The sequence below is a fragment of the Erigeron canadensis genome, chromosome 1 (assembly GCF_010389155.1).
Source record: "Erigeron canadensis isolate Cc75 chromosome 1, C_canadensis_v1, whole genome shotgun sequence".
Classification (NCBI taxonomy): Eukaryota; Viridiplantae; Streptophyta; class Magnoliopsida; order Asterales; family Asteraceae; genus Erigeron; species Erigeron canadensis.
In genome coordinates, this window is record NC_057761.1 from 54,984,227 (window position 1) to 55,002,717 (window position 18,491).

The following is an 18,491-nucleotide window of genomic DNA, read 5'->3' on the forward strand; positions in this document are numbered from 1 at the left end:
AATTCCATCATGAAATATGAAAGTAACACTAGGTTCGATTCAAAAAAATTTAGCAATTCCACATAACCAAAGAAAACAAGGGCTTTAATCTTTATGACAACGCGGAAATAACAGGAATCAACTTAAATCTAAATTAGCAGTGTAATACAAAAAACAAACTCTCTCCTTGAATCCGTTAATGATACTTATCGGTTCACACTCGCCAGAGATCAAATTTTGCACACAGGATATATATATATATATTGATAATAAAAGTATAGGGGTTATGTCAGATAACATGATGGAGCAGGAAGAGATCGGAAGATCAATAAACATAGAGAATGAATAGTCACTAACAAAGAAGTCATCTAAACCTCTTCAAGAGAAGGTGGAACATTCTATACTTTAATCAACAGGAGTTGCTTTGAATGCATTCCAAATTCATATCTGGCAAATGACAAGTATGTTATATGAATTTAAAATTTATTCATAAACAGGACCTTTTAGGAATTCCAAACTATCACATTGAAGCCAAATAGAATGTCAGTCTGTCATTTGTTCACATTAATGAGGTCTCATATCAAAACCTAGGATACCGAAGTGCAAGGTGATAGATTGACACAAATAGATCAGATCATAAACCGTAGAATTGTTTGGCTACATTCATGAAACAGGGGTCTTTGACATGCTTGATCCCAGACACACTATGTCGATCATTTGCAGACACTCTGAAACCAAGGATTCTCACAGACCAACAGCATGTTGTGCATCCTTGTTTCTGCAGCATTGCTTGATCTTGGCAAAAAGGATACCTTCAAAACTACTATTCAGGAAGAGCCAATCCTGGATGTTGCAACTACGAATCTGTGGCAACTATAGATATTTTAACGATTATGAACAGAGATTTTGAGGAGGGCAAGCTGGAGTTTATACCCAAAATGATCAAAGAAACAAAGACAGGCTTCAGGGATAATCTGAAACCGCTTCAAAGAACTTGAACATATCTAAAAAAGATAGTGTTCCACAATTTTTAATTGGGTCATTCAGTATATATTTCTAGCAGCTTACTAGAATAAAATCCAAGCTTTATGTCTTGGTTAGAGCTCTAATCAATTAGAAATGTAGTATATGTGAGTTTCGGGACTCAAATATGTGAACCTGACTTTACTAATAAAGCTTGCAGGTTGGCAAACAACAAGCAAAGATTCCTATGGGTGGTTCAGCCACTGGCTAAGGGTTCATAGAGAAAGTAGGTTAAAGAACATTGTCAAGTGGACTCCTCAAAAGTAAGTACTATGTCAGCAGGCTGTAGGAGTCTTATGAAATCATAAGAGCTTCCCCCTATTGGAGATGGTCTAATAGCTTTAGATTGTTGAAAAGATTAGTTCACACTGAACCCAAATAGTAGACACACACCCTTGACAATAGTAATAAGCACAAGGCGGCAACTCAAAATCACAAACTTGGTTAGGCAGTAACAGTTAAAAAGAAAACCCTGAAACAAAGTTCACTGCCGGTGATGTATCTCATGGACAAGACACACTTTTGGTGTGTCCCAGATTCTCTCTTCTCATAATTAGCCTCTACAAATACCATTGAATAGATACATACATGCAATTAGTGAACCCAAAAAACCGTAACTGCTAAACCCAGAAAAGAACCCTAATTTTTTATTTTTTTAATGAAAAACGTAAACACCAATTAGGGCCAAACGAAATCGAATCGGAAGAAAGGGGAGAAAAAAAAAAATTTGGACCATTTCTCGATTTGTGCGTGTCATCCTTGCGCATGGGCCATGCTAATCTTCTTTGTATCGTTCCAATTTTATCGGATGTCCCGAAGGGACGATTCCTGGCGCCTTATATACCCTTGACAAGACCCTTCTGTGACCGATGTGAGATGACAAGTACTATTGTTAATTCAAAAGAAATTATCACAAATAATTACCTGGATTAAAATCGAGCATTCCAATGATAATATTAATCAAATGTTACATATGTGATGGATGTGTTAATATCATTGGAATGCTCGATTTTTAATCCAGGTAATTATTTGTGATAATTTCTTTTGAATTAACAATAGTACTTGTCATCCCACATCGGTCACAGAAGGGTCTTGTCAAGGGTATATAAGGCGCCAAACTGATGATTGTAAATTTATCATTTCCTATTTGTGCTTGCATTATTGTTGAATAGTGTTGAAATATAATAGCTTTCATTTTGTCCGTTTAATTTTGACAATGGAATCACATATCATCAATGATATGTCGACTATTTTTTGTGGTTTTTCCATCTATACTTCTATACTGCTATATAAAAATTATAACTCCTATGTTGAAAATTTACAAAAAAGGACATGCGAATTAACCAATTTACCCTTAATGAATTACAGTAAATCACTATCAACTTTTAATATTAAATTACATTATTAGTCTCCTATATTATAAAATATCTATATTATCCCCATTTAAATAAAATACTTTTACATCAATTACATACACTATTTGACGCCGCTACCATCACCATCCGTCCGTTGCACAGCCGTCATCGCCGCCGCATTACGCGGGTACCATGCTCGTATTCGTTTATGGCTTTGTCATTTTCTAAATTGCAAATTTGCAATTACATGGTTGACTACAGAATAGTGTCGTCATTTTTATGCATCCAAGTCTTAAGCTTATAAAGATTAGTAAAGATTAAGTGACTTGAAATGTGTCAAAAACTTTTTCAAGTTTTGTTTTGTAATAGTGATGTTCATGTTCCATTAAACTTTTTCAAGGCTTTGGTTTGATATAGAGAAAAGAGCCCTAGTGTTCATTTGCCAAAATGCCACTCCATTCACTAGCTATTGCTCAAATTGGATAGCGATCTCATCATTATAAGAGAGATCTTTGGTTCATATCGTACCCACCATACCCATTGTGCTAAAAAGAAATTGTTTGGAGCTATCTCATCATTATATCATGCAATCCACTCCTTTTCCATCCCAACCCGTGATGAAAAGTTTCACCGTCAATCCACTCCTTTTTCGAGAGATTAAAGAAACCTATGTATCTTAAGATATACTCGTAAGTACTAGTTCTTTCTCTCTATCATGATCCTCAAAACAAGAATTTACCTTTAGCATACTTCAAAATTATCTGAACAATATATATCTATTTGTTTCTTAAGAACAAGAATGACTAAATTTATCATCAACTACTTGTAAATGGAAGACAACGATTCATATAGTATTTGCAGCCGCACTTGTAGCATGATATATCTTTAATAAATATAATAACATTCACACAAAAGTTATCAAACTATATGCAGTTTTACACAGCCAAAATTAATTATCTGGTGGAAAGAAAAAACAAGGAAGACAAAATCATAAAATAGCACTATGTTTGTCCAAAACGAACCTGTGAGTTTACATTATTTTTCCACTTAGTTTGATAACCTGCTACTAATTCTTCTTCTGCATCTCGTAAATCAAAGGGTAATCATTCACATTCGGCTAGGGAAGAAATAAAAAAAAACTAGATATCCTATAGGTTCACGAAACAAATTCCAGCCCCAAAAACCATATTTAGGCTGCGGTTCAACTATATCATATGAAGAACTAAGAGTTCTATATCAAATTTGTACAGGCAAGAACTAAGCAAGCATAGACAGTTATATCAGGAATTTAAGTGTTTAGTTTGACCATCCTTTGATACTTTGCCTACCAATGCTACCAGTTTTTAGGCAGCAATCACTCCAATCAGCATATGTTTATAACCTTCTAGCAAAAAAAAATCTACAAGCTCATACCTCTGGAACAGAATCCACAAGAACACAATTCCTATCTCTGGAAAAAGAATCCACGATGACAAAAAAAACAAACAGAAACCAGAACAAAACCGTAGCGCCTTATACATGCTGAAACCATGCAAAAGCTTAAAAAGATGCTACATAACCAATAAATTATTACTACGTATAAGGACCATTGAATTCATGGTTGTTAATAGCACAACAAAAAGAACTACTGTATAATATTTCAAAACTCTAACAGGCAAGGGCATATATCATAAGGTCACTTGAGGTTAAATGGAGAAAGATTACAGGTGTTAATAGCAGAACCAACACCAGCCTAGTGAAACTTGGAAATAATACAACAGAAGGGGGAATATTCGGGCAGGCTCAATGGATAATGGGGATAGAATATCAATTCAAAGCTTTAGTAAATATCAAGCATCCAGATTACAGGTGTGTTTGAGCCAAAAATAGTAAGTTCGATTTTTAAAGTTCCTATACGCTTCGCTTGAGCCTTTAAATTGCTGCAAAAAAAAACCCTACAAACAAAGCATCCATGCCGGTAACAAGCAGGGTTTCCCAAGAGGCCAAGAATAGTCTATTAATAAAATGACTTGCACTCACCTCGCATGAGCTCAATGGGTTCCACAAGATCGGATTGGGTACACTTACGTTTATAAAGCTTTCTTATTAACACACCATAATTCCAACACCCTTGACACTATTATATTTTTACGTAATCTTCCCCTACCATGTGAACTTTCCTGCTTAGGATAAAGGATATTGGGATCTCTGTCACATGCAAATCTTGGTCGTTAATTAAAAGGATGTGAATAGAACAGCTGCAATGAGGGTCACCAAAGCTAGCTCATGATTCCCGAAACATCAGCTCCCACTTAAACTTGTGGACCTTCTAAAGTTTGCGTTACCATACTCATAGCTACCAGCTTACTAAAGAAAAGAATGTGTGGTTTGCCACTTATTTTAGGAAACTAATCAGTAACCTCACATTCAAAGTGCTGTCTAGAGTTCTAGAAATAGTTTGGCACAATAGCAGTTACCATTAAATTACAACGGATGTTTTGACACATAATATGACATTTTATAATCAATGATTACACATTTAAAAATAAGGAAGCCTTACACTTTAAAGGAATAGAGGCCTTACAGACATGCAAACAAAAAACAAAAATATGAAAAAATGTATATGAGGCTTTTAAAGCTGAAGTAATAAATATACATGATATAAACAAAAACCATGTAACATGTTCAGCACCATGGTGTTACTTATCTTGCATTCCAGATTGTTACAATAATCTAATATGAATCAAGTAGTTGTCGTTATGAAAAAGCACCAAAATCAATAAAAGATATAAATGAGATTACTCTGAAAGCATGCAGCCACAGAAAGAAGCAAGAAATGAACACTGCATTCAGCACATAAATGAAGACATTTTGAAACAAAACCATCAATGACAAACAGATGATATGATATTACAAAATTTTGAACACGCACTATCATTAATTCCATAATTATAACAAAAAAGAAAAATTAACATCAAATTGTTCCAGATTAAACTACTTGAAGTTTAAATTGACAACTCACAGTGTATCACCTAGAAAGTAGTATGACGGATAAAAACAAGAAAGGATCCTCGACACAGAAGTTTAAAGCTCAAACTCTTCATCCCTCAAAGCCATCTCAGCAGCTTCTTCATCCTCTTCGTCAAGAACAAAGTACTCGTTTTTCTCAACGGGCCGGAACATATAAAACATCACCAAATAGAACACAAGGCTAGCAATTTCCTCAGCCGCACTGGACACCCACTGGTACTTGTAAGCAGCAATAGTCTTCAAGGCAAAAACAACAATCCTCGTGAAATACAAGTACCCAATAACCACGATATAAAACTGCCTAAACAAAGTCAACTTAGCCAAATTCCTAGCTGCCTTGCCATCAGTCTTAGAAGTCTCCCTCAACGACCTAATAGACCACACAATGGGGAAAATAATGGCACAACAGCAAATAATATCCACCAACAAAAACACCTGGTTCCAAGTAACCCAATCCTTGATAAACGGCCCAGTTTCCCCAATGACAATCGAAGCCACATTAGCCAAAACCTGAAGCGGGATCACAATCATCAAAACTTTCTTTTCCTTCTCTTGCAAAAAGGGTTTCAAAAACGACCAGCCAGTACCAATCAACACGATCACAGTGAACAACAACACGACCCTAATAAACTGAAAGATATAAAACAGAACATCCCATCCATGAGGAGTACCAGTAACCTTAACATAATGTTTGTCCTCAGCAGCACAAATCAAGTTAAGCGCCTTCATGACAATCAACCCACCCATCAACAAATGTATCCTATGAACCGACCGTTGATTCTTGAGACAAATGGACACCCAAACTGCTAAAAACCCTAGATAAACCAAGGAAAAGACGAAATAGAGGGACGGGAGCTGCGTTAAGCCAGCGGACAAGTAATCCTTGGCACCGTCATCAGTATTATATAATTCAGTACGTACATCCATAGTAACTAAAGATTCGGGGTTACAGTTGGCGAAAAAAAGGGAATGTTCATTAGGATCGGTAACAGGATATGATTTATTGAAACTGGAATGCGGCGGAGGCGATAGTTCACGGAAAGTGAATAACAGAGTTATAAATTGAGAATCTACAACACAAAAGTTAGGGTTCTGTTGAAGTTGTAAAAGGACCTGGATCAGTGATTCTTCTGATAGAAGGAAGAATCCGAGACGTGATGGATCTGGATGAGGTAGCGCTGATGTCACGGAGACGCCCGAGATCTCGATGGAGACGAAGCCGGTGTGTGTGAATCCGAATTTTTCAAAGAGGATCATTGGACGGTTATCGGATCGGATCTTCAGTGACTTGATCTCCGCCGTCGCCGGAGAGATGACGCTGAGGATGAAGAGGAGGAGCACGGCGACGAGGATCTTCATTGTTTTCCGACGGTGGTGGTGGTGGTGGTGTCAAAAGCCTGAAAGTTTGTTAGGGGGGTGAAATTGGGAATATATATATTAGATATATAGATAAAAATGTATGTATAGGAGTGTGTGTGAGTCGTTTGTTACGATGTATATTTTGGTTTCGAGGGGTTTGGTGGTGAATCTGAGCCGTCGGATTGACAGCGTGGATCCATGTACTTTAGGCCACATCTAGAGATAGTTTCTTTCTTTTTTACTTGCAAGTTTGGTTAAGTTGAGGTTGAATTGCTATTCAAAAAAAATAATAATATATGTGTTATATGTGTCGTTTTTTTCTTATCTTCATTTCTTATAATTAAACTACTATTAAACATCAAACATTAAAAACATTTGATAGTAACTCCGAAATTTTGATAGATCGCTTACAAGTTATATCACCATCAGTTGAGTATCAATATGTACCTCTAGATTAAATTTCTTGAATGAAAATCTAGATACTTGAATTTACATAATCCAAAAACATAAAATGAAAATGTTCCTTTACAACTTTAATTTGGTTGGCATTTGCTTCACAGATAAGTTTGAAAAACCTCCCTAGTTTATACACATTTCTTAACCCTATCAGCAAAACTATACAAGCATCGGTCATTCATCATCATATGCTTTCGAATTCAGAATTCTACAATAACTATCTTTCTTTCTTAAAAGAGTAATATGCTAATTAAGTTGATGAACATGTCGTCCACATCATTTGAACAAAAACTTATTGTACAACTAGTATATATAGCAGGATCTCAAAACATGTATGTATGGCAACTATCTGCTACTTTACATATCACCTGCAAATCTATTTACATATGAACCCACTTGTGGATGACCGCCCGACTTAGTACAAACTACAAAGTACAAGAACAAGTGGCTAAAGCCAGTGATCGGATTTTTGAACCATCATACTTGACTCTTCCTTCTAAACTAACCATTTTCCGCGTGAAAAATACCATGAACAACACTATACCTTGCAAGAACATAGGAATTTTATTCAAAACCGTGAAAGTGTAAAGAAAAACGATTTTTTTGTGTCCAAAACTACGTATTCTTGCAAAATGTAGTATTTTATCTGCATTTACGCAAGAAGAATAGCTTGTTTATATTGAAAAATCAGATATCATGATTCAAGGGGTCAATCGAATCAGATAGCATAAAGCTTTTTAAAATCATCATTCTCTGAATCTGAGTGTACAGACACGGATCCAGAGAGTGACTTGCTGCTCCTTGCAGAGCGCCTAATACTTCTCAAATTATTGGCCTCAATTCGATGCATAATCACCCAATAACACATTGTTCCAATTGTTGAAGCCAATGTAACCGACCCTATAACTGTCACCCCAACCGCTAACCACTTCTCGTTTCCCACTACAATAAACGAGAGTGCAAGAAATGCAACCGAAACAAAAACACACGCTAACCACATTAGCTTATTAATAATGGCCATCACCTGCTTCTTTGCCCGCCTTTCCACCACCACAATGGATGTCTGAACCACCACAACCGCCAGTGATATAAAAAGGGCAAGTGAGTCAAAGATCAAGAAAACAGTGAACCCGGGATTGGGAGCTATGTTTGCTTCACCTAAAGTAGAATCTTTTGTGACATTGTGTTTGTCATCAATGTATTGTCCAGGCAGCTGATATATGGCGGCAAAGGTCACAGTAGCTATCAAAACTGCCACAACTGTGGTGGAAGTGATTGCATTGTTGAGGCTTTCATGGTGCATCTTGTTTATGCGTTTCCCAATCCCTTTAACTCTTTTATGAGTTTTAAGAGTGTGCTCGAGTTGATCATGGACTTCGTGTTTGATGTCACTCACAGTTTGTTTGAGTTCTCGGGCAGTGGCAGTCATTTGTGGTGGTTTTGTTATTGACTTTGCATTGACGACTCCATGTTCTCGCAAAGTTGTTGCAATTTCAGATCGTATAAATTTCTCAGCAGTATCCAGGGCAGTTTCTTTAGATCTGTTGATGGCTTCTTTATTGATTATGTCCTTGTGACTTAGCAGAGCCAGAACAATCTGCAAATCAATCACCATGAAATCAAGCAATTTCATGAGGTCTTTCGAAACTACATGTCAAAATAGAATCTTTTATTGTAAAACTTTCTACTCATTTAGAAATCCATGACTACCACAGTTCTTATCATGTCATAAACTATCAAATGCTATTTTAAACATTTAAGAATATTATTCATAATAAAAACAAATCTAAAAGATATTTTGAGCTCAAAAGTCAGAGTCAACTTTCTAGAAGCTCAGCTTTGATGATCTGATAAGACCCTTTGTATTAATTCTACAGTACTTTTTGAAATAATTTTGACAAAAATTACAGATTGAGAAAGGATGATGCTACACTTGCTATAAATATAAAAGAAAATTTTTATGATATAGTAAAAGCTAGTAGTATGTTGGCTCAAAATGTCAAAGTCAACTTTCTGGAAACAAAATAATGATAATCTTAATTATACCTCTTTACGACCCTTTCGTGTAGCAATATGCAATGCAGTGTTCTCCTTTTTATCAACCATGTTTATCAGTCCGTTGTCAACTGCTAAAAGCTCATTAATCATGTCAACATTCTGTCCCTTAGCAGCCATATGAAGGGCAGTTTGCCCCTTTTTATCGGCTCTAGTGGCTATTTCCGGTACCTTTTCCAAAAGTGCTTTCATCACCGCCAAATGACCCTTGCGCGCGCAAGAATGTAATGCTGTTTTAAGGTTACTTTTTGCTATAGTGGCCATGCTGCTATTTTTCTCTAGAAGGAATTTGACCACCTCAAGATGGCCTTGTTCAGCAGCTGTGTGTAACGCCGTGGTGTTTGTTTGATCAAATGTCATCGAAAGCTCAGATTGTGCTTCCATAAGAACCTTCAACACCTCTAAAAACAGATACTCAAATTAAGACTTTGTTTTTAAGTGTTTGACAGAAATGATATGTAAAATTTTGAGTTGAACAATTATGGTCAAACTAATCAATTTTGAGCAAGCTGGTAAGGATTTCTAACAACACTGGATCAAAATTAATGTATAACTATTTCTCAATATTCTCAACTTTAAACACCAACTTATTTGATTTTGGTTTGCATTATCAAGTCAAAATAATTACTTTGAAAACACACATCTAAACACCCTCTAAGAACTAGTACAAAGCTAGCCTATCAAGAAAGCATCACGAAATATTAGGCAAGTGATACAATCTTGTTAGGTTGATCTTGTTACAAATCCTTCTGTTGTTTTACTTTTTAGTATTTGTTATACAGCTCAGAGTATTTATCCTTTTTTTTTCTCAATAACTATTATGTCAAAATTCAGCTCAAAGTTACTTAAATTGACCTCAATATAAAACATCCAAAACAAGACATAAAAACTGAGCAATCAAATTCATACCAAGATCTCCCTGTTTAGCAGCGATATGAAAAGCATCAAGGCCGTTCATCGTCTTGATACCAGCCGCCTCAAGGTCATAAAACTTCATCATTTCTCTTACTAAATCAACACGCCCACACTCAGCAGCAACATAAAGAGGCGTTTCGCCTGGTTGGTTGGTTTTCGACAATAACTCGTTTAACTTTTGTTCATCGGTGCTACTAAGAATCTCTAAAGCTTTATCTATATCCCCTGACCTTATAGCAATATGCAAAGATGTATCATCTCTTTTTTCCATTGTTCTAGTTCTGCTTAAACTCTGATGATTGTTTCCAGCCACAGGAGAATCCATCTTATCCAATTATAACCGAAATCCTATTGGCATGACAAAAATTCAACATTTATTAATTTCTTAAGCTACCCATATCAATAAAAAGACTTGATTTTATTATTATTACATTAAAAAGGGGGGGAAAAAAGAGTCTAATTTAAACATAATCTTTATATAGGTTTTGTTGTTTTTAGATCAATGAACATTTACTGAGTTCAAGTTTCAATTTTTAACAATAATTGGAAACAAACAAGAGGGATCAATAACTTACATCAATCAAGAAACAGAGTCTTGAACTATAGCATATACAAAACTGATACATATACACATACACACACACACACACACACACACACACATATATATATATATTTATATAAAGTTTGAATCTTTTTACCTGGGTTTTGAGGAACAGATGTTTTTGATGACTAGATCACTCAATCCATCTTGGAAATTGTACAAAAAACATATAAAGTTAAGGATTTTGAAGGACAAATAAACAGAGCATTAGAAAGAAAGAAAGAAAGAAAGAATGATGAAGATGGAGATGAATAGATGATTATTGGAGGGATTGAAAATGGAGGTAATCAGCAAACTAAGTAAAATATGAAGTGTAGTGAAATTTTGTCAATGGATGGGAAGAAAAAGTTGTTTAATACGAGTAGAAAATAGACATGAAAGCAATCATAGGCATCTTTTTGTGTGGTGGTGGTGGTAATGGTCTTTTGTATAAATAAAATAAAAATTTATATAATGTTCATTTCCTCTTCTCAACTTATTGGTATTTGACTCTTGGTGGTGAAAATGTTGAATCATTTAGAATGTTCTGTGAATTTAGGTTCTTTCATGTCACATGTTTCTTTTTCTTTATAACTTTATATACATTTGTTTTTATCTACCAAAGTCATAATAATGATGATAAAATAATATAAATAGCACTATAAATTGAATTCACAAATCCAATTTCTCATATTTAACATAAAAAAATTGCAATGTAAAGGACGACACCAAAATTCTATACTTTTTTTTACGGTCGGTAATGAATATTAGTTATGTACATTTTGTTTTACAACTCACTTTGGTTTGCAAATCATTTTATATAAAAGGTTAAATTATTAATTTTATGTGGTATAGATGGATTATGAGGCTGAAAATGTTAATATATGAATACAAAAATGAACGGATAAAAAAATAATGGCTTTTGAAAGATGATCTATTGGGTTTAAAATATCTAAATCATGAGTGGTGGTGATGGTTTTTTCTAACCAATGCCTTCAAGGTAATAGTTTAAAATATATATATATATATATATATACTAGGTCTTTTACCCGCACGATGTGCAGTTATTTAAAAATGTTATTTTAGTTATATGAATATTTATAATAACTTTAACAACTATACATTATTTAGGCACGTACATATAAATCTATATTATCATTAAATGGAAATTTTTACATTTATTGAAATAGATAAATTCAAAATATAACTCTTATTATTTATGAAAATCTTTGCATTTATATAAAAACATACGTTATCAACTATTCATATTAACTATCACATATTATACTTCATGCAATACTAATGAACATAAAATGAAGTTAAAATGTAAATATAATGTAAAATCATAACGATCTTTTATTTTTTTGCAAAGTGATATGTGACTTATTAGAATTTCATCACACACTTTAAAAGAAAATAGTTTCATAAAACTTACTTCATCAAATAATAAAATTCGTAAAAGTTAAAAGGTTTTAATTAGATATAGTTAGAAACCAAATTCAAATTATAATTAGATTACAAAGAACAAACCTATAATTCAAATTACGTTAAATTCACCTAGTAATTTATAATAGTTTTTATAAAACGTAAAATCACCACCACGAAATGATAAAAAACTATATTACAATGTGATATATAATGTTGGTTATATTGGATAGTAAAATTAAGAAATAAATAATTTGAAAACCAAATATTTTCCACTTTTAAAAATAGATTTTAAATTCATACGGTTTCTATTATGATATAGAATGTGATTTTTTACTTTTATTTTTGTAAGATTTTGTTTATATATAGATTTTATTTTTATTTAATTTAATAGTTTTAGATAATATAATTTTGTAGATTTATATATTGTAAAAAAATATAGAGATGCCACATAGGATAAAGACCTATGTGGCAATTTTTAAAAATAGCTTTAAAATTGTAAAAAGCTTTAAAATGCTAGGATAACTATTGTTTTAATATTTATATAGATATATATATATACTATATTGTAAAGCAAATAGGGTTTCAACTTTCAACTTTTAATTTCAACAATGTACACATGATAATACATAATGTACCATACATCAATGACTACAAATTTCTCTCTCTTCCATAAATCATTTTATTCCTCTAATTCTTTTAAAAAATTTTATCTCAAAATCCGTACATCGATAAATTATAAAATTTATACGGGTGTTCTTAAAATTTCATGTTATTTCATTAGAGTTATCGTTCGATATACTTTCGGCGAATTTTTAAATCTGAGGTCGGAGCCCGTACGGCTAAGATATTTGGCTATGACATATCACTCCTATGACTTATCATAGGCTATGACATATCACCATCTCACCGCCACAACGCACGGGTACTTGCTCTCGTATATATATATATATATATATATATATATATATATATATATATGGTATTGTAAAACAAGTATTAATGTAAAACAAAAAAGGAGTAAATTACATTTTTCGTCCCTGAAGTTGGCACGTTTTTCACTTTTCATCCCTAAAATTTAAAAATTACAATTTTGACCCTAAAGTTGGCCAATTTTTTCAATAACCGTCCCTCACCAAACGTCGTTAAGTTTCAGCCGTTAAGTAGGTCACGTGCAAAACACGTGAGGGACTGAAAGTGCAAAAAATTACAAGTTCAGGGACGAAAAATGAAAATTACCTTTCTGTTGTCGGAAAACTTCATCTTCTCCGGCTGAGTGGCCGGAAAATTCGCCGGAAAACTTGGAATGTCGATATCTCACTCGTTTCTTCGAATTAGACCACGAAACCACCACCAAACTTCTCAAATTCATTTCCACACGAATCCTAACAATTAAAAAGATAAATGACGTGGTGGTGAGTTGTAGCAACAACGAGAGAGAAAGGGAGAGACGTGAGGGATGTTGAGGGGTGGTGGCCGGCTGCTGTTACTTGTATATGGTGGTCGCAATGTTTGATGATTACAAAGGGGTGGCGTGAGGTGGTGAGTTGAAGGTGGTGATGACCCGACGGTGGAGCTTTGGAATGGTAAGTATCGTAACTATATATATATATATATATGTATTTGTATATTCATGTGGGGGGTGTCGAGAGGAAGAGGAAAGGGTGATGGGGTACGTGGTGACCGATTGGTGCATATATCACGGGCATTTATCTTTTTAATTGTTAGGATTCGTGCGGAAATGAATTTTAAGAAGTTTGGTGGTGGTTTCGTGGTCTAATTCGAAGAAACGAGTGAGATATCGACATTCCAAGTTTTCCGGCGAATTTTTCCGACCACTCAGCCGGAGAAGATGAAGTTTTCCGACAACAGAAAAGTAATTTTCATTTTTCGTCCCTGAACTTGTAATTTTTTGCACTTTCAGTCCCTCACGTGTTTTGCACGTGACCTATTTAACGGCTGAAACTTAACGACGTTTGGTGAGGGACGGTTATTGAAAAAATTGGCCAACTTTAGGGTCAAAATTGTAATTTTTAAACTTTAGGGATGAAAAGTGAAAAACGTGCCAACTTCAAGGACGAAAAGTGTAATTTACTCACAAAAAAGATAAGATCTTGACCTTTGGATCATGGTTAAATTGATGCACGAAGATTCACGAAATAAATGATACACAATGATTTTAATGATGCACGGTGATTTTCAGTGAAGAAAAACATATTGTTTAATTTGTTTTACTTTAATACTTATTTTATTTTACCTAAAACCTATATATATATATATATATATATATATATATATATATATAGATTATAAAGTAAAGTAAACATTAAATGTCGTTTTTTACGGATTTTGAGTCCATCTAGGTTTTATCTAAGAAATAAAAAAGACCTTCAACCTTGTAAAACATGAAGGTGAAACCCTTGACCTCTGTTTTCATGAGTAATAGCGTTAACCACTTATCTAACATTCTTGGTTTTAGATTTTTATTCATAAAATTTGAATATTATTTAAACATTAATATTTTTATAATAATCATCATTTTCCATTTTATGAAGTATAACTTTTTTATAAATATAAAAATTTAGTGTTATATTAAATAGCTTTTATAGATAAGTACTTAAAATCATTGTCGTAAGCCATTTGTTAGAAGACTATAATGAATGAATGACATAAAAATAATTTAGACCCTAATGGATTTAATTTTCTATAAATATAAATGAAAAATTAAAACCAATACTATCAGTTTTGTTTTTTGTTTTTTATGTTTTTTTTTTACTAGTGTTATGAATGACAATAGATCTATTCACATAGTTTGCAAAATATATGTTAGATTTATGAATATTATAATAAACTATCTATATCTATACTATATTATAAAGCAAATCTCCCCTGTCTACATTTTAATTTTTAATAATTACTTTCCCAAAATGCTCATATATCAATTCTATATTTACCTAACACATTTTCTCTCTCCTCAAATCTCAACCAATCATTTTTTCCCTCTCCCCCATAAATCATTTATTCCTCCGATTCATTCAAAATATTTTATCTCAAAAACCGTACATCGATAAATTATAAAAATTATATGGGTGTTCTAAAATTTTCATGCTATTTCATTAGAGATGTCATTTGATATACTTTCGACGAATTTTTAAATCCGAGGGCGGATGGCTAAGACATTTGGCTATCACACTCTATGACTTATCACCTCCTATGACCAATCACACTCTATGACCTATTACCTCACCATCTCACCGCCACTAACTCGACGGCCGTCGCAACGCACGGGTACCGTTCTCATATTAATAAACAAACTATCCTCTCATTCTTTCAACTCTTTACCTTTCAAGTACCCAAAATGCCATTAACTTTCAACACATTTTCAACTCACACACTAAATCTACCCAACATATCTATGAAAAATTTTACACTCATATTTATCCAAACTATTTATCTCGTCTATTAATTAATTTAACTATTTTCACCTAATATCTCTATAATATTCTTAATAAAGTTATTTACAAAAGATACATCTTTAAACCATAAAATAACTACACTACCATTTACGTCAATTACTTTTAGATTAATAACCACATCGTTACCACCACCAGCACCAGCACCACCCGTTGCCGTCACCGTTGCTGCATTGCGCGGGTACCCATCTCGTATAATATAATCTCTTATATAAATAAAACAAAATTATTTCTAGAAGTTTTTTTCAAATGTGGCATGCCAATATTTTTTTCTAAACTATTTTTTAAACATATATGATGTCATAATCAAATTTTATTTTGTTTTAATATATTTTTTATTAGGCCCTATGTCATATTTTTTTTTCCATTTTATTTGTCTAACCTTAATTTTTTTTATAATTAATCTCTTATATAAATAAAACAAAATTGTTTTTAAAAGTTTTTTTCATAGGTGGCATGCCAGCATTTGTTTCTAAACTATTTTTTAAACATATATAATGTCATAATCATTTTTTATTTTGTTTTAATATATTTTCTACGAGGCCCTATGTCATCTTTTTTTTCATTTTATTTGTCTAATCTTAAATTTTTTTTAATTAATATGAAAAATGATCGACTTTATCTTAACTCTTTATTTTTAATTCTATATCTACTATTGATTTATCGTAGTTCTTTTATTTTTTCATCACCTTAATCGGGTTTTATATATTAATGTTCATCTTTACAAGTATTTTGCTATCTCAATATCAAATTATAATCAAATTATAATGTATCGACAACAAATTACATACATATTTCTATATACTTTTTGGTTTAACTTTTTAATTAAGCGGTCCGGGTTAAACTCGGGTTAATTAGCTAGTAGAAATATATATGTTTCTTGAAAGGTAAAACCGTATAAATATATGATTAACAATCATGGCCAAATAAGGACTAAATCAATTGATAATTATCTAAAATCTAATGTTGAAACATGAGAGATTTTTTAGAGGTTCAAAGCCTAATTAGATCAGAAACGTAAGGCATATTTTTAATGTCTTTTCAAATAAAGAAAAAAGAAAGAAACTATTATGCCATCTTATCAGATTATATCAAAATTTGACGGCTTTTCATATTATGAGGTCAAACTCTATAATTATTTATTTTTCGGACAATTTGTTTTTGAAAAGGGATAGATATCATAAATTAAAATGGCACATTTATATAGCTGCCACATATATTTTTTAGATACAATAAACATTTTTTAAAGTTATTTACATACAATACATACAACTTTAGTTATTTCATACTATAGACATTCGTCCAAATTTTGTTACATTACATGATACTTATCATTTTTGAAAATGTATCCATATAGAGCTAATTTCAAAAATCGTCCTTGTGGTTTTACCAAAAAATCACGTTTCATCATTTAAACTTCAAAATGACACTGGTAGTCCTTTATACGCGAATAATGGTCACGTTTCGTCCTTTAATCGATCGTAAATTGGACGAAACGTGACGATCATCCGTTAGATTAAAGGACGAAACGTGACCATCATCCGCTAGATTAAAGGACGAAACGTGACAATTATCCGCGTATAAAAGAACCACCGGTGTCATTTTGAAGTTTAAAGGAGGAAACGTGATTTTTTGGTAAAACAACAAGGACTATTTGTGAAATTAACTCATCCATATATGTTGTCCAAGCAAGGAAGAGAAAGTCACTGGTGGGCGATATTCACATGTGTAAATCCGTCAGGGATGTGGTGTTCATGGTTGGTATGGTAATCCTCGATAGTGATATCTCCACTTCCACACAATATATAGTTGACTGAGTAGCCGCCATGCCCCACGTACTACTCTTTTTTATTATGCGCACATACAATTTTGTGGATACAAATAATTAAATAATTAAATAATAATAATACTCGTAGTAATCCATTTGTTATAATGTTATTAATTAATATCTTGTCTGGTCTTGTAATAGTATCATTACTTGTTTTTAGCGATGTCTAGATTTTGATCCAGAAACACACAAGTTTTTTGGGTATAATTGTTTGTCCGTCCACGTTTAATAGAATATTTTTTTCTTGAAAAGTGTCCACGTTTAATAGATGAAAACCATTTTTATGTTTTTGTTTTCGACTTGTATTTTTGAATTTCTAGCGTGAACATTTTATCTGTGATAAAGAATTACGAGTATTATAATATACTTGCCTAATATTATTGAACTATTTTTTTTATAACATCCAATAATCAATTATGTTGATTCTCGCAATTAGTTTAATAGTCACGAAAATATCATAATTAAAACTTGTTTTATTTTTTAAGAAAGCTTGTTTTAATATATACTAGCTTAGTAATCCGCGTATTACGCAAGCTGATCAAGAAAAATTTACTTTAATTTACCAAAAAATGTTTGTAAATGTCATTTAGTCCGATAATAAATTTTTTAATAAAACTTAAAAGAAAGCATGTAATCTATTTACATATAGCAAACTAAAATATTTAAAAATGAAGATATTTAATGAAAGAATAGAGAAAATCAAAAATTAATTAGATATGATGTCATAAATTAATTAGATAAAATATAAATAATCTATAAGAAAATGTCTAGTGATACCAAGTAATATTTATTTTAAAATATAGATGTCATCATAATCTTGTTTTATTTATGTATAAGAAATTTATGGAATATATGTGGTATTAGTTTAGTTAAGTTTTTTAAAAATGTTAAGAACTACTGGTTTAAAAAGTTGGTAAATTTTGTTTACTTATATCTATAGCCAAAATCATTTATTTCTGTGAATTCATATGTTACATCGAACTATTTGTTATTTAAATGGTTCGATTATAATGTTTTAATAACGAATGAAT

The 18,491-nt window shown here is 32.4% G+C and overlaps 2 protein-coding genes, 1 long non-coding RNA gene and 1 other non-coding gene across 4 annotated transcripts; all 4 read right to left on the reverse strand.

Annotated features, from left to right (window-relative positions):
* Window positions 1–425: 425 nt before the first annotated feature.
* LOC122585661 lies at window positions 426–1,949 on the reverse strand. Its single transcript, XR_006321752.1, has 2 exons — window positions 1,736–1,949; window positions 426–852 (listed from the first exon to the last, which is right to left on the reverse strand). It is a non-coding gene; the product is annotated as an uncharacterized LOC122585661 (long non-coding RNA).
* On the reverse strand, window positions 1,724–1,825 carry LOC122586196. The gene has a single exon (XR_006321903.1). It is a non-coding gene; the product is annotated as a U6 spliceosomal RNA (small nuclear RNA).
* Window positions 1,950–5,225: 3,276 nt separating the features above from the next.
* LOC122600735 (protein CANDIDATE G-PROTEIN COUPLED RECEPTOR 7-like) lies at window positions 5,226–6,778 on the reverse strand. Its single transcript, XM_043773492.1, has one exon. It carries the CDS (start codon window positions 6,723–6,725, stop codon window positions 5,421–5,423), a length of 1,305 nt encoding a protein of 434 aa, XP_043629427.1. The 5' UTR covers window positions 6,726–6,778; the 3' UTR covers window positions 5,226–5,420.
* A 658-nt stretch (window positions 6,779–7,436) lies between these two features.
* On the reverse strand, window positions 7,437–11,133 carry LOC122605073 (ankyrin repeat-containing protein At5g02620-like). Its single transcript, XM_043777949.1, has 4 exons — window positions 10,853–11,133; window positions 10,146–10,499; window positions 9,228–9,637; window positions 7,437–8,778 (listed from the first exon to the last, which is right to left on the reverse strand). Exons 2-4 carry the CDS (start codon window positions 10,474–10,476, stop codon window positions 7,900–7,902), a joined length of 1,620 nt encoding a protein of 539 aa, XP_043633884.1. The 5' UTR covers window positions 10,477–10,499; window positions 10,853–11,133; the 3' UTR covers window positions 7,437–7,899.
* Between the last annotated feature and the right edge of the window lie 7,358 nt (window positions 11,134–18,491).

Excerpts from the sequence above, each read along its gene's own strand:
- LOC122600735 (XM_043773492.1), bottom strand. The coding sequence starts at position 6,725 with ATGAAGATCCTCGTCGCCGTGCTCCTCCTCTTCATCCTCAGCGTCATC.
- LOC122605073 (XM_043777949.1), bottom strand. The coding sequence starts at position 10,476 with ATGGATTCTCCTGTGGCTGGAAACAATCATCAGAGTTTAAGCAGAACT. Across the intron at positions 9,638-10,145 it reads TGCTAAACAGGGAGATCTTG|AGGTGTTGAAGGTTCTTATG; the intron begins GTATGAATTTGA and ends ATCTGTTTTTAG. Across the intron at positions 8,779-9,227 it reads CACGAAAGGGTCGTAAAGAG|ATTGTTCTGGCTCTGCTAAG; the intron begins GTATAATTAAGA and ends ATTGATTTGCAG.